The sequence below is a fragment of the Cetorhinus maximus genome, chromosome 3 (genome assembly GCF_964194155.1).
Source record: "Cetorhinus maximus chromosome 3, sCetMax3.hap1.1, whole genome shotgun sequence".
NCBI classification, from domain to species: domain Eukaryota; kingdom Metazoa; phylum Chordata; class Chondrichthyes; order Lamniformes; family Cetorhinidae; genus Cetorhinus; species Cetorhinus maximus.
Genome location: NC_135881.1, coordinates 118,034,856 through 118,048,618, shown reverse-complemented (window position 1 = coordinate 118,048,618; position 13,763 = coordinate 118,034,856). Strand labels below are relative to the sequence as shown.

General features: G+C 41.7%; 1 protein-coding gene across 2 annotated transcripts in view; it reads right to left on the bottom strand.

The window, feature by feature from the left end:
* LOC144678862 (histone deacetylase 9-like) overlaps positions 1-13,763 on the bottom strand; it is a 635,070-nt gene that overhangs the window by 320,276 nt on the left and 301,031 nt on the right. For both annotated transcript variants that reach the window (XM_078538855.1, XM_078538856.1), the window contains exon 11: positions 3,648-3,914. In XM_078538855.1, coding sequence (XP_078394981.1) covers positions 3,648-3,914 — 267 coding nt within the window. The remainder of the gene's footprint in view (positions 1-3,647; positions 3,915-13,763) is intronic.

Sequence of the window (13,763 nt, the reverse complement as noted above, 5' to 3'; positions counted from 1 at the left end):
TGGAGCAGGTGCTAACTAGAGTTGGGCCTGCAGCCCCCAGAAACAGTGCAGAGGTGGCTACAGGGGTTGCCGAGTGCCGAGGCGGGCTGTTTAAAAGGCCCACCTTGGTGCTCTGGGATTTTCGCCCCTGTTGTAATAATAAGAATACAACAAAAAAAAACCCTCTAGCCCTCACCCCTCACACCCACTCACCTCTTCCACACACACTCCCCATGCCCCATCCATGCCAACCTATGCCCCTCTACCCGCCCCGCTCTGTCATACCTTCCATACCAACCTACGCCAATATAACCACCCCACATTGCCCCTCATATCCTCCATGCCAATCCATGAACTCCTATTCATCCCCATGGCCCTTTATAGCCCCTATGTCAACTTAGTGCCAACTCATGCCAACCCAAGACCCCACCTATCACTCTTTGCCCTTATACCCTCCATGCCAACTCGCCAAGTAGCTACCATGGGCAGGTTTCAGGATCCATGGTGAGATGAAATAAAATAAAGTTTGAAGTACCTATTACAGGCATCACTGTATTAAAAAAACTCTGATTGATAAAAGCCCATTCATACATTTAAATCTCTTCAAGTACTTAATCCCTTATAAGCACAAACAATTGTATCCATAGCCTCACATCAAAGACAGCTAGTCTCTTTATAGCCGCTTGGGGCTGACAATCAAACTATGAACTTACAGGCTCCCCACTGTGATGATGATAGGTTATGGAAGCAGTCAAGCAGAAATATTGTTATAATGATAACACTCTCGCTTATGTCACCAAACACCTATTGAAATTGCAAGCACCAATTTTTTTAAACTGTAAGCTGACTCTTTTTTTCAAAATTTAAAGGGCAGGGGATTTAAATGATGACAGCATGACAGTTCAACAGATATTCTCCACTTTTTAATGCACCTTCATGACTACTCTTAATGATCCCAAAGGGGTACTTGATCTCTCCAAAAAACTCCAGTAGGTTTAGACATTTCATTCAAATGTGTAAAGCCCACAAACCTGGCTAACCAAAACTGCTTTTATTTGAAGGCAGTTGCAGTTTTAAATGTGCTGCTGTCTCTGTAAAGAGCGGATGTGTGAAATATGTCCCGCCCTCATTCCCACCTGCGCCCCTCCCCCCCCTCCCCCTACCCCCGGCAAAAATGGTGGGTGCAGGATTCAGGAGGGTGGGACTTCCACATTCTGGGCTCTGGCGCCATTTTGGTTAAGGTGGGCAGCCCTGCCAGCTTTGCAAAAATTTGGGCCTATGTTCTACACTCCAACAACAATCCTTTTCTATGCTCCAATGTAGGAATTCAGAATGCTTGCCCTCATTTACAAGTGCCTCTGCATTCTTCTCTAGTTTTAATAAGTTATAATACAAGCTTATTTCTATAAATCAAAATACTATACATAGCTATCATATTTTTCATGTCAGCTATATTTTCTGCAAGGTTATGAGGCACAGCAGGATTCAGTAAAGTCTGTTACATTGGCTATCTTCAGGACTTTGAGGAACTATTCAGTTAACAAGTCATTCGTTGTTGTCAGAAAAAGCTCTCCTGATAAAATAGAGAGAAATAGCTTTAAAATTATGCCTGTGTTTTTGTTTGTAATTAGAGACAATAGGTAGTTAATTCCATTGACGCTCCAGGCAGAGGACAGAGGGTAGTCTAGCACCGTTCTATTGGCCCTGTCACTTTAGCAGCACCCAAATGCACTTGCATGGCATTAGGGATACAGTGGTTTCTCTGCTGCTGTGGATGCTGGGAAAAGAACAAAATGTTGCTTCTTTGACAGAATAATTTCATACCTCATGCTATCCTAAACCAAGGAAAGTGTGTGCCGACAGCATGATCTTTCCTATTCTAGCTTGGATGAATACATGAACCCCAAAGGAAACAGGTGGACTTGAAAATTTAAGAATACAGTACAATATGCTTCATTCATATAGAATATAAAATATAAATATAAAATATATCCTATAAACATATAAGATCCCCGGCGGACTTGATAGGACAGATACAAGGATGATGTTTCCACTCATGGGGGAGGCAAGAACTAGGGGGCACAGTTTAACAATAAGGTATCTCCCTTTTAAGATGGAGATGAGGAGAAATTTTTTCTTCCAGAGGGTCTTTAGTCTGTGAAATTCTCTTCCCCAGAATGCAATGGAGGCTGGGTCATTCAATTTATTCAGGGCATAGTTAGACAGATTTTTGATAGACAAGGGAGTTAAGGATTATGGGGGGCAGACAGGAAAGTGGAGTTCAGATCACAACCAGATCAGCCATGATCCTATTGAAGGGCGCAGCAGGCTTGAGGGGTCGAATGGCTTACTCGTGCTCCTAAGTCCCATGTTCCTATGTTGCTATATTCATGAGTGGTCCTCATATTTTAAATTAACCTGTATGAAATCAACTCAGCCCATTTTCCTTCACTAGACTTCAACATGACAGTTTTAACGAATGCAAGTAAGCAAATTTGTTTAGCCATCAAACGACTCTGGCTCAATGTTAGATCACAACCATTATGATCAGCAAAGTACAAATATTGATGTATTAACTTTCAAATCAAATGCTTTAGAACCATTCAATACTACTGTTGGAAATCAGGGAGACAAGTGGGGCTTCTCGCCTGTGGTTTGCCCCTGTGTATATCTTTCCGACTGCGAGAAGCCTCCTGGTTCACAAAACCTCTCACACAAGGTGGCGCAAGGCTGTCAACAAAGATACTCAACTACTGTGGACCAACCTTTGTGAGATTAAATACAGTAATATTTGCAAACTGTGGGTAAGTATCATATGATCGAACAATCATATTATAATATGATTGATGTAAAATGGATAGGCGTCACATGATCAATTCTCCAGAAATATGTGCTAGAAGATTGGCAACTGCAGTAGGATCAAGTTTCAGAAAAAAATATAATTGAGTGGAATAGGTCCATGTAATTCATGAGAGTTGCACACATGTGTGAATTTTGCCAGCCATGGAACAACTTTACATCCTGCTATACACCAGTTGTCAATATAGTTTAACCATTGGTCTAGAGTGACAATTGTTTCCATATCCTATTCTGCACTCATCACTACCACACTTCACTGTCTGTCTAGTGCATGTGTTCAACACAATGCTGAAACCTCAGGGTTGAGGTAATACAAAATGTGGCTGACCTTGGGCCTTACCTTCAGCAAATAGCCAACATCATTACTTTGCAAAATGTCACCTACAAAGAATGCTAATTCATTTTGGTTCAACAATGCAACGTGTTTTGAGGTAGCTTACTCTAATAACTGTGAGGTCTTGTAGTTCAGTAAGATCGTGCCCCTGCCTCTAAGCCAGAAGCTACAAGTTCAAGTCCTGCTCCATGACTTGTTGGCTATGAAAGGAGTGTTAATAGTGTGGTTCAACAGGTTGATAATCAGTCTGCTAATCCTTCTAACACCTCCCCAAAAGAGGGGAAAAGTATGTGTGAAGATATGATACTAACAAACACAGCTCCATACAATTCAATAAGTTTAAAATCTGTGTCACTCTTCTTGACCATACATCTCACTGCTGCTGACAACACTGGCAAGTGCTGAAGTTACTCAGGCTGCTGACTTTCTCTGGCTTCTTTTTGAACATTAGTAGATTATGTAATTTTTTACTTACCTGGTGGAAAAATGTTGCCTTCTCCTCAGGATCGCTCTGTTTGAATTGGATTTCATCATCGCTGTCTGGGGGCTCCTGTTTCACCTGCACAATGTTTGGCTGAAGTTCTCCTGTTGGTCTCTCATAGGTGCCATTGCTGTGGCTCTTGTTGCTATGACAGGGAGGCCCCTCATCCTCCTGTATAGCCTGCTGTTGGCAGAGTTCTTCTTCTGTCTCCTCAGGGTGGCTTTCAGGCTGTTGAAGCTGCTCGTGGGGTTTGGAAAGTGTCTGTAATAAAATCATCACAATAATTCATCTACTTTGCAACATAAAATATGGAAAATCTTTTCACATATATCCACATATGGTAAATGCAAAAGCTACATGGTGAATCTTATGAATTTCTGCTCTCGAAGAAATGCTTTCTCCAACAAGAACATGCATGAGGAATTTTGTGGACGTAGAGATCAATGGGCCCATAGGACTTCATATTTGTTGAAAATATGGGTACAAAACCATAAAATTACCCCCTATATTCAAACTTACATCAGTTTCAAGAGTAACTCAATTACTTCCCTCATTAAAAAATCATTAAAAAATTATAACAGATAGGGTTGATTTTCTGAGTTTTATAGAATCAAAGTTTTACAGAATCAATAAACAAAGATTCTCGCCTTAAAGGCAAAATGATAAAGCTGCTAAAAATGTGCATGAGATCCTTGACTTTCTAAGTAGATGCACAGAACACAAGTGCAAGTATGTTATGATAACCCTTCATAAAATATTGGTTGAGTCTCAGTGAGAATATTGTGTCCAATTCTGAGTACCAACCTCGAATAGGTGCAGAGAACATATAGAAGAGATTTACAATAACAACAACAAAAACAAAATATGATGCCGAACCACATAAGGAGTTATCATTGTTATACTCCTGATAGATAATTGGTGAAAGAAGAAACCAGAGCAAGGCTTTACTTGGAATAGATTTATTCATAGAATGAAACATTGCAGGTATATATCTCCTGACTCCATTCTACTCCTTTGTCAGTAAGTATCTATTTACATATTATCCTCCTTCTTCAGGTACCATGCCATAAGAGGACATTGGCAGCCATAGACTTCTACTGGATTAGTCCATGATTATACTTGGCGAAGTACTAAAGTGGTTTGCCGTTGCCTTCTATAGCATGGCTGAGGGGAACCAGTAGATGTAATATATTTAGATTTCCAAAAGGCGTTTGATAAGGTACTGCACCTAAGGCTACTTAATAAGATAAGAGCCCATGTGTTGAGGGTAGTATATCAGCATAGATAGAGGATTGGCTAACTAATAGAAGACAGAGAGTTGGGATAAGGGGGGCATTTTCAGGATGGCAACCTGTAACTAGTGGAGTGCCACAGGGATCAGTGCTGGGACCACAATTATTTACAATATATATTAATGACTTGGATGAGGAAAGTGAATGTACTATTGCCAAGTTTGAAGATGACACAAAAATAGGTAGGAAGGCACATGGCGAGGATGACACAAAGAGTCTACAGAGGGATATAGACAGGTTAAGTGAGTGGGCAAAAACTTGGCAGAATAAAATGTGAGAACATGTGAGGTTATGCACTTTGGCAGGAAGAATAGAGGAGCTGAATATTATTTAAATGGAGAAAGACTGCAGAAAGCTGCAGCACAGAGTATTTGGGTGCCCTCATGCATGAATCACAAAAAGCTATCATACAAGTTCAGCAGGTAATTGGGAAGGGAAATGAAATGTTGGCCTTTATTTCAAAGGGAATGGAGTATAAAATTAGGAAAGTCTTGCTAAATCTATACAAGGCACTAATTAGACCACACCTAGAATAGTGTGATCAGTTTTGGTCCCCTTATCTAAGGAAAGATATATTGGCATTGGAGGCAGTCCAGAGAAGGTTCACTAGGTTGATCCTGGGTATGGATGGATTTTCTTATGTGGAGAAGTTGAGTAGGTTGGGCCTGTATTCATTGGAGTTTAGAAGAATGAGAGGCAGCCTTATTGAAACATATAAGATTCTTAGAGGGCTTGACAGGGTAAATGCTGAGGGGTTGTTTCCCCTTGGGGGAGAGTCTATGAACAGTGGGCATAATCTCAGAGTAAGGGGGTCACCCATTTAAGACAGAGATGAGGAGGAATTTCTTCTCTCAGTAGTGAATCTGTGGAATTCCTTACCGCAGAGAGCTGTAGAGGTTGGGTCGTTAAGTATATTCAAGGCTGAGATAGGCAGATTTTTAATCAATAAGGGAACCAAGGGTTATGGGGAAAAGGTAGCAAAGTAGAATTGAGGACTATCAGATCAGCCATGGTCTCATTGAATGGCGGAGCAGACCTGATGGGCTGAATGGCCTACTTCTGCTCCTACATCTTTTGGTCTTATGGAGTCTCTCCTGCTCTTAGTGCCTGCCATCAGGCATGCTGGGAGGATTTATAGGCTGATAATCCACCTGAATGGCCACATTATGAACACACCTTCCATGGCCATCAAGTCCTGAAGTGGGACCTAAACCTGGAGCTTCTGGCCCATGGGTAGGAATGTTACCACAGTGTCACAAGATCTACGTGTCTCTTTACGTGTGCTCAAGTAGCATCCAATCAATGCCTTGCACCGGAATGCACTTAATATCAATTGATACAATTAATAATTAGGTCAAATGACAAAAAGCTTGGTTAAAGAAATAGATTTTAAGAAGTGACTTAAGGAGGAAAGCAAGGTAGAGAATTTACCAAAATGGTACCAGGAACATGAGAAAATATTGGGAGGGGTTTTGATAGAGTAGATAAGGAAAAACAATATCTACTGGTAAGAGGAGTGGTAACCAGAGGATACAGATTTAATGAAATTGGCAAATGAACCATAAGCAAGATGGGGAGAATTTATTTTATGTCGCGAGTTGTTGTGATCTGGAATGCACTGCCTGAGAGTGTGGCGGAAGCGGATTCAATAGTAGCTTTCAAAAGGGAGTTTAACATATACTTAAAAAGGAAATCTTTGCAGAGCTATGGAGAAATGGTGGAGTGGGACTGATTCGATAGCTTTCAAGGAGCTGGCAAATCATCGCACAAATGTGAAAAACAAGCCTGAAGAGTTTTCAAACATCTAGGCCTGGAATTTTGCGGACTTATGGAGACTCTGTGGACTTTTAAAAATGGCAGGACCCGCATGTGGAAGTGCCGCCTCCTTTTACAACAGATCTTCTCCGGTGGTAGAAAATGGCAGGGTGTGCTTCAGACATGAGAGAAAACCTTAGATAAGGGGACCAAAACTGTTCACAGTATTCTAGGTGTGGTCTAATTAGTGCCTTGGATAGTTTTAGCAAGACCTTCCTATTTTTATACTTCATTCCCTTTGAAATAAAGGCCAACATTCCATTTGCCTTCCCTTTTACCTGCTGAACTTGCATGCTAGCTTTTTGTGATTCATGCCTGAGGGCCCCCAAATCCCTCTGTGCTGCAGCTTTCAGTTTTCTCTCTTTCAGCTTTCAGAGCTTTCAGTGCTGAGTTCAAACGAACAGCATTTTCACTGTAACAAGGGCCTCAACCCGCAGTGTGGGAGTCACAAATTTTTAGAGTAGACATAAATGCTCTTGAAGGGCGGATAAGATCTGTAGAACTGTCATTTTGGGAAATTATTTAATTCCCCAGCCCTTTAAAAACTAAAAAAAAACAGGTTACCGATGTCAGTGAGAGTTCAAATAACTCTGTTCTAGGAGTGACAATAGTTGTTTGTTGACATTTTCCCAAGTGCCATCATTATGTCATTGTGACAGTTGGTTGTTTTCCAAAAGCTATAATTATGTCAGAAGGGGTGTCCTAAGTTCACTGTTTGATTGACAGCTGAAAGTGTTTATCAAACAATTAACTGTCTTTGATGTAGGTTTATGAATAGAAGTTTATATTTGAAAGAGATTAAGCACTTGAGGAGATTTAGAAGTTTTGAATGGGCTTTCATGAGTGGGAGCTTTTTTCATATAGTTAAGATTGTGATAGGAATTTAGACCTTTATTTTGTTTAATCTCAACATGACTCCTGAAGTCTGTCCATGGTTAATACTGGTTGAGTTGGCATGGAGGGTGTAAGGCCTAAGGGTGGTATGGGTTGGCATGAGTTGGCCTTATGTTGGCAGGGGGCTATAAGGAACCATGGCGGTGGGTGGGGTGCAAGGGTTGGCATTAAGTTGGTAGGAGGGTATGGTGGTGGCTTGGGGAGTCAATGCTGGTATGAGGGGTGAGGGTTAGAAAGCCTAAAATTTAATGAAACAACTGAGACAAAGTCCCCAAGAACCGAGCCGGCCTTTTAATCAGCTCATCTCAACATTTGGCATCCCCTGTGGCCACCTCTGTTCTGCATCTGGTGGTGGTGGGCCCAACTGTATCACACCTCGGCTCCCCCAGAGCGAAAACGGGATCTGAAGGAATACTTTCTACCGAGGTGGATCTGTTGAATCGGGAAAATACAGCCTCTGCAGCAAAAATTATATTTGGCATCCTTCAACGGCTCCCATCTTCGTTAATTCCAGTGTCTATATAATTCAATTCACTCCACTTTGCATTAAGACAAGTCTGAGTGCACAAAAATATACTGGTTGTGGTGTTGAAGACTTGTGCACCTCGAGCTAGCTGCTCCCCTAACCAAGCTGTTTGAGCACAGTTATGACCCAGCATTATGGAAGATACCTAGCTTTGGCCTAGCCATAGAACAATACAAAATACATGCCAACTGTTCAACTTGAGTAGCAAATGGAGAACAGTGGAGGGAAAATTAAAGATGGAAAATTAGACCTAAATATATAGGGAAACATTGGGTCATAGTGAGTAAAGGCCATTCTGCCAAGCTAACTTGCCTCATCAGTGATTCCTCAAATCAGCAATGCTACCTAACACTGGAGAAAAATGTTTTCCTTTCCTCTGCTTGTAAACTGATTGAGGATGATGTTGAAGAGCACATTTTTAGTGATATTTTTTGTCTAGAGACAACAATAAGCATTCTCAGGTTAGGTACAATACTGATTAGTGTTGAATTTTGGGAAATACTGCTGGAAGCGCATGTTAAAAATTCAGGCACACAGATCAGTGATTTCTGTCTATTCAGTTTATCATACTAGCAGCATGAATTTGTAGGCCGAGAGTTTCACAGAATCAGGCCAACTCCAGAGGCCTTTAAAAATGACAGGCAGGACCCAATTTGTGGATTCCTGACCCCATTTCTGGTGCTGGCAGTTATTGCTGGCCTGGGATAAGGGTACCAGTTGTGAGCCTGTATCCTGCACTCCCAACCCGGCTGGCTCCATTTTGGGTTAGGCATATCACACCACCCACAATTTTCATGGAGTGGGGCCAGCTTCTCAAGGACTCATGGTTCACAACTCCTCAGAGCAGCCTTGAACCATAGTCTAGGTTCAGGAACATTTTGACAGCTAAGTCTAAAAGGTCTTACCCATGCCCCTCCATTCCCTCCTCCCTTCTCCACTCATATCCCCATGTCCCCTTATATCCCCTATACCCTATCATATCCTCTCCATCCCCCTTCATTTCCCCATGCCCCCTTAATGCCATCTTATACCCCCTTTATCAGATGGCCAGACATTTGTTTCTCCAGGTGGTCTCATTATGAATGTTTGGCTGAGCTCCAAGACTCACTACTGGAATCAGCTCAGCAGGGGATCTGTTTAGTCAGCTTGAGGGGGAGTGTTAGCTTCGACTGATTGACATCTTTATGAGGTTTAAGAAGTTATTATTTTATTTAATGTGGTATCTCAATGTCTGCATGTTTATTTGAACAAGATTAATAGGTGTGAAGGGGGAAAGCTTCTGTTTTGATACTATCAATGGCTGCATCTAATCGACACTTTTATAAATTTGGAAGAGCAGCAGTTTTTTTGAAAGTAGATTTTTTTTGGGTGTTCTTTGGATTTTTTTCATGAGCATTTCAAACACGCCACTGTTATTGGTTCTGGTTCATTGGTTCTATATATAGGGTTGTAAGGGGACATGAGACACATGGAGGAGGCATGGGGGTAGGGCGGGCTGCTGAGGAGGTGTGAAGGGCATGAGCTAGAGGGCCTAACTGCCTATACTACAAATGGGCCAGTCTGAGAAAACCGAGGCGTGTCTTCTAACCTCCTCACTCACCCGCTTCCATGGCCACTTCCAAATTGCCTCTAGAGGTGGTGGGCTCAAATCCATCCTACCCACAATCCCGCAGAGTAAAAATATGGTGGGTGGGGGCTCGTTTGAAGGGGACGGGTCTGCGGGGCTAGGAAATTTCCTGGTGCAACTTTCCCACATCCTCACAAAAATCCAGTCCGTAGAATCATTATCAATCTTTCTTTACAAGCCTATTACCACCGTTTAGCTCAGACCATGGAAGAGCAAGCCCCACTGCACGAAAAAATTGTGTTCCATTCCTCGCCACATCTGTCATTAACATAATAGAGTCAGCTTGCTCAGCTAGTGCTAATTAGATTAGTGTTATGACCTGCTAAACCTGGGAATGATTTGAGATCACCCTAACTCATTTTATTTAAGTTGCTTTACAAAGGAGAACTACTTCCAGAGGTTGTTCTCCAATGCTGGTTCCCAGTTCAGTGGCTACGAAAGCCACTTTACTTATGAGGCATTGCATTTTCTGCAACATTGACTTATGACCAGTGAATTCACCAAAACTGTCTCCTAAATGGCTGCAAATTTCCTCAGAGCTGCTCCTGCTCTGTCACTATAGCTTTAAAGAGGAAATTTCCAGGCTGTGTCATTGACGTTTCTATCTTCCCCAGTGTTCAAGAAGGGCTTTGCAGCCTACTGATGGAAAAGCTTCTTTGCTGTCAAGGGTTTTAGGGATAAATTGCCATCTTCATATCCTGACTGGGTTGCCTGAGCAGACCACTCACTTGCCATAGGAACTATCAGTTTCATTCCATTGAAATGAATGTAGCAAAAATGAAGTGGGTTGTACAATGAGTTGGCAAACTAGGTTACTGTCCAGCCAATGAAGACAAAAGTTTTCTCCTGACTATTTCAATTAGTTTGTCTATTGATCACTTTCACCTCCGAAAGCATAGTACCCCAGAGTTTACACTGGGTTGTGGCCTCTGGAGGCAGGAAAGGAAACTATCTAATTTGGTGGTTCTGCCTGTCTCTAAATGCAGATACACAGCAATATATACATATTTTTGTATTTGCTATTCAGTTTGGGTATGCTGCCAGTGATGAACACACAATAAAAATTAACTAAAAGTATTTAACCCATCAGTCCAGCCTGGAACTTAACCAAAGATGTTAAAGCACAATCGACAATTCTTCTTAGCCCAATATGCCACACAACCTCATTGATATCTTCTTAAGTGTCCTCTCCCTGGCAACTATCCACGACTAAACCAGGCTGTTAGCAACTGTGGTGTCTTACTTGACCCTAAGATGAACTACACATCCGCACCTGCAATAAGACAGTCCGTTTCCACCTCCGTAACATTGCCTGACTCTGTCCCTGCCTCAGCTTATCTGCTGATGAGACACTCAACCATGCCTCTGTTACCCCTAGAACTGCCACTTCCAATGCACTCCTAGTTGGCACCCATGTTCTACACTTCATAAATTGCATTTATCCAAAACTCTGTTGTCTATGTCCTAATTTGCACCAAAACCCATTCATCCATTGCCCCTGTGGTTGCTTACCTATATTGACTCCCAGTTAAGCAACACCTTGATTTTAAAATTCTCATCTTAGTTTTCCAATCCTTCCCTATCTCTAATCTTCTCAAGCTTCATAACCCTCCAAGGTATCTGTAATCCTCTAATTTTGTCCTCTTGAACTTCCCTGATTTTAATTCCACCATTGGTAGCCGTGCCTTCAGCTGCCTGGACATTAAGCTCTGGAATTCCCTCCCTAAACTTCTCCACCTCTCTTTCCTCCTTTAAGATGCCCTTAAAACCTACCTCTATGAGCAAGCTTTTGGCCATCTGCCCAAATTTCTCTGTATGTGACACAGTGTTAAATTTTATTTCATAATGCTCCATTGAAGCCCCCGGGACATTTAATTTGATTATAGGTGTTATATAAATGCAAATTGTTGTTGTTGTAATATAATCATTTTTAAAAAAAAATAAAATGACTTTCTTACAGTTGTATATGTTTATGAGTTCCACAGTAATAGTATAGCGCTGGTAATGCAAACAATTAAGGATGAAGATATAAAACTTGATTCTGTCACTTTATTTATAGCATTTCATCAAACAAAAGTTAATAGGCAGAGAGCTCCATTGCCTTTTCACACAAGAGTGAAATTTACTGTTATAAGCCTGCAACAATTTCCATTTTTCATGTACAACTGCTTCAATTCAGGAAATTAAAATGGACATAATTTACAGGGCTCTCTAAGCCACAGTAGTTTCAGAGAGAGAGAGAAGGAATGCAACTAAATGAGCCACTGAAGGACTGCATGAGGCTCAGTAGAAAGCACATCAAAGAAAGTAATACCTGTCTGCCTCAGCAGGTGGGAGACATAGCCTTCTCTCTGGCCCAAGAACACAGGGCCTGTGTAAGTGTCATGCAGGGCGTAACGTTTTTATGTTGGTATCAATGAGCAGTTCAACACATCTTTTAAAATCCTAACCCTCCTGTAAAAATCTAGCAGTAGTGAAAACAAACATCAACTCAAAAGGCTGGTGTGCAAATCAACAGTTCACGAGTAAGAACAAGAAGCAGAGGTTACTGAAATAAATAAAGTGCTTTTAATGATATTTAAAGCATTGCAAATGCCTTTCAATTTACTCAGCAATTAGTTGAATCATAAGGGCCAGAGAGGTCCCATGTTTAATGACTAGACTGTGATGAGTGACAAGACATTTATATAGCAGATTTAAACACAGGAGCTTCTCATGATGATTCCACAGAAGCATAATCTGCCAAAGGCTATTGTCAAACCAAAGAAGGCCATATTAGGAAGGGTGACTAAAATGTTGGTCAAAATATGGGTTTGAACAAGGGTGTTAAAGAAGGAGACAGAGGTACAGAGGCTAAGGGTGTTCTAGAACTTCAGGTCTAGATGATTGAAGATTCAACTGCGAAGGATGAAAGGAGAGTGGGATATGTAGCAGGCTAGAGTTGTAGTTCTCAGAGCATTGCTGGGCTGAAGGTGGTTACAGAAATACAGAGAAGACTAAAACTATGAAGGCATTTGAGCAAAAGGATGGGAATTTCAAATTTGGGATATTGATGAACTGGGGCCTAATGCAGATCTGCAAGCACAGGGGTGATAGGTGAGTAGGACTTTGTGCATATTTGGATGAGATTAAGTTTTTGCAGAGAAAAAGAGGATGGGATGCTGGCCATAAGAGAATTGGAACAGTGAAATCAAGAAGTGGATAAGGATTTCTGCAGCAGACGGGTTAAAGCAGGAGCATAGGTGGAAGATGTTTTGGAGTTGGATGTTGTCAGTCTTTATTAAGGAGAGCTGGTTATGAGGATGGAAGCTCAGCTCAGCGTCAGACAAGACTGTGAAATTGCAAATAGCCTCGTTCAGTCTGTGATAGTGGACGGGAAGCGGGATAAAGTCAGCAGAAGGGGAAACAGAGTTTGTTGGAGGTAGGGGAGGTGGGGGTATGGTGGCGGAAGTGGTGCATGGACAATAGTTTTGGCCTTCTTAATGTTCAATTCTAGGAAATTATTGTTTTCACCAATACAGCTTTTAAAGAAACTGTAGTTGTCACATTCTTGCTCCAAACAGAGGAATGGTAGTCCTTTGGTCTGATTTTGTTCATTATATAACCTTTAGATAAAATATTATGTAGACCATCTACCCACCTTACATCCTGCTGTATGTGACAGTTAACAACTGAAGGAGAACCACAGTTGCCTCAAGGGCTGGCAGGCATGTCAGTCTCCTGCATATTAAATATCATTCTGATGAAATATCATCCATCTGAAACATTGGGCGGAATTTAAATAGTTGTGGTGGTGGGCCCATCCACTAACTGAAGAGCTGATGGCACCCTTGCTGTGGCCATTTCCGGGTGCCTCGATGCAATGAAAGGCCAATCAGGCAATCTGCTGTCTTCTGTCGGGGCTCCTGAGTCCTCCAGGGTGGATGTCCTGCCTCTGAGAGCTGTTGGTTAATCAG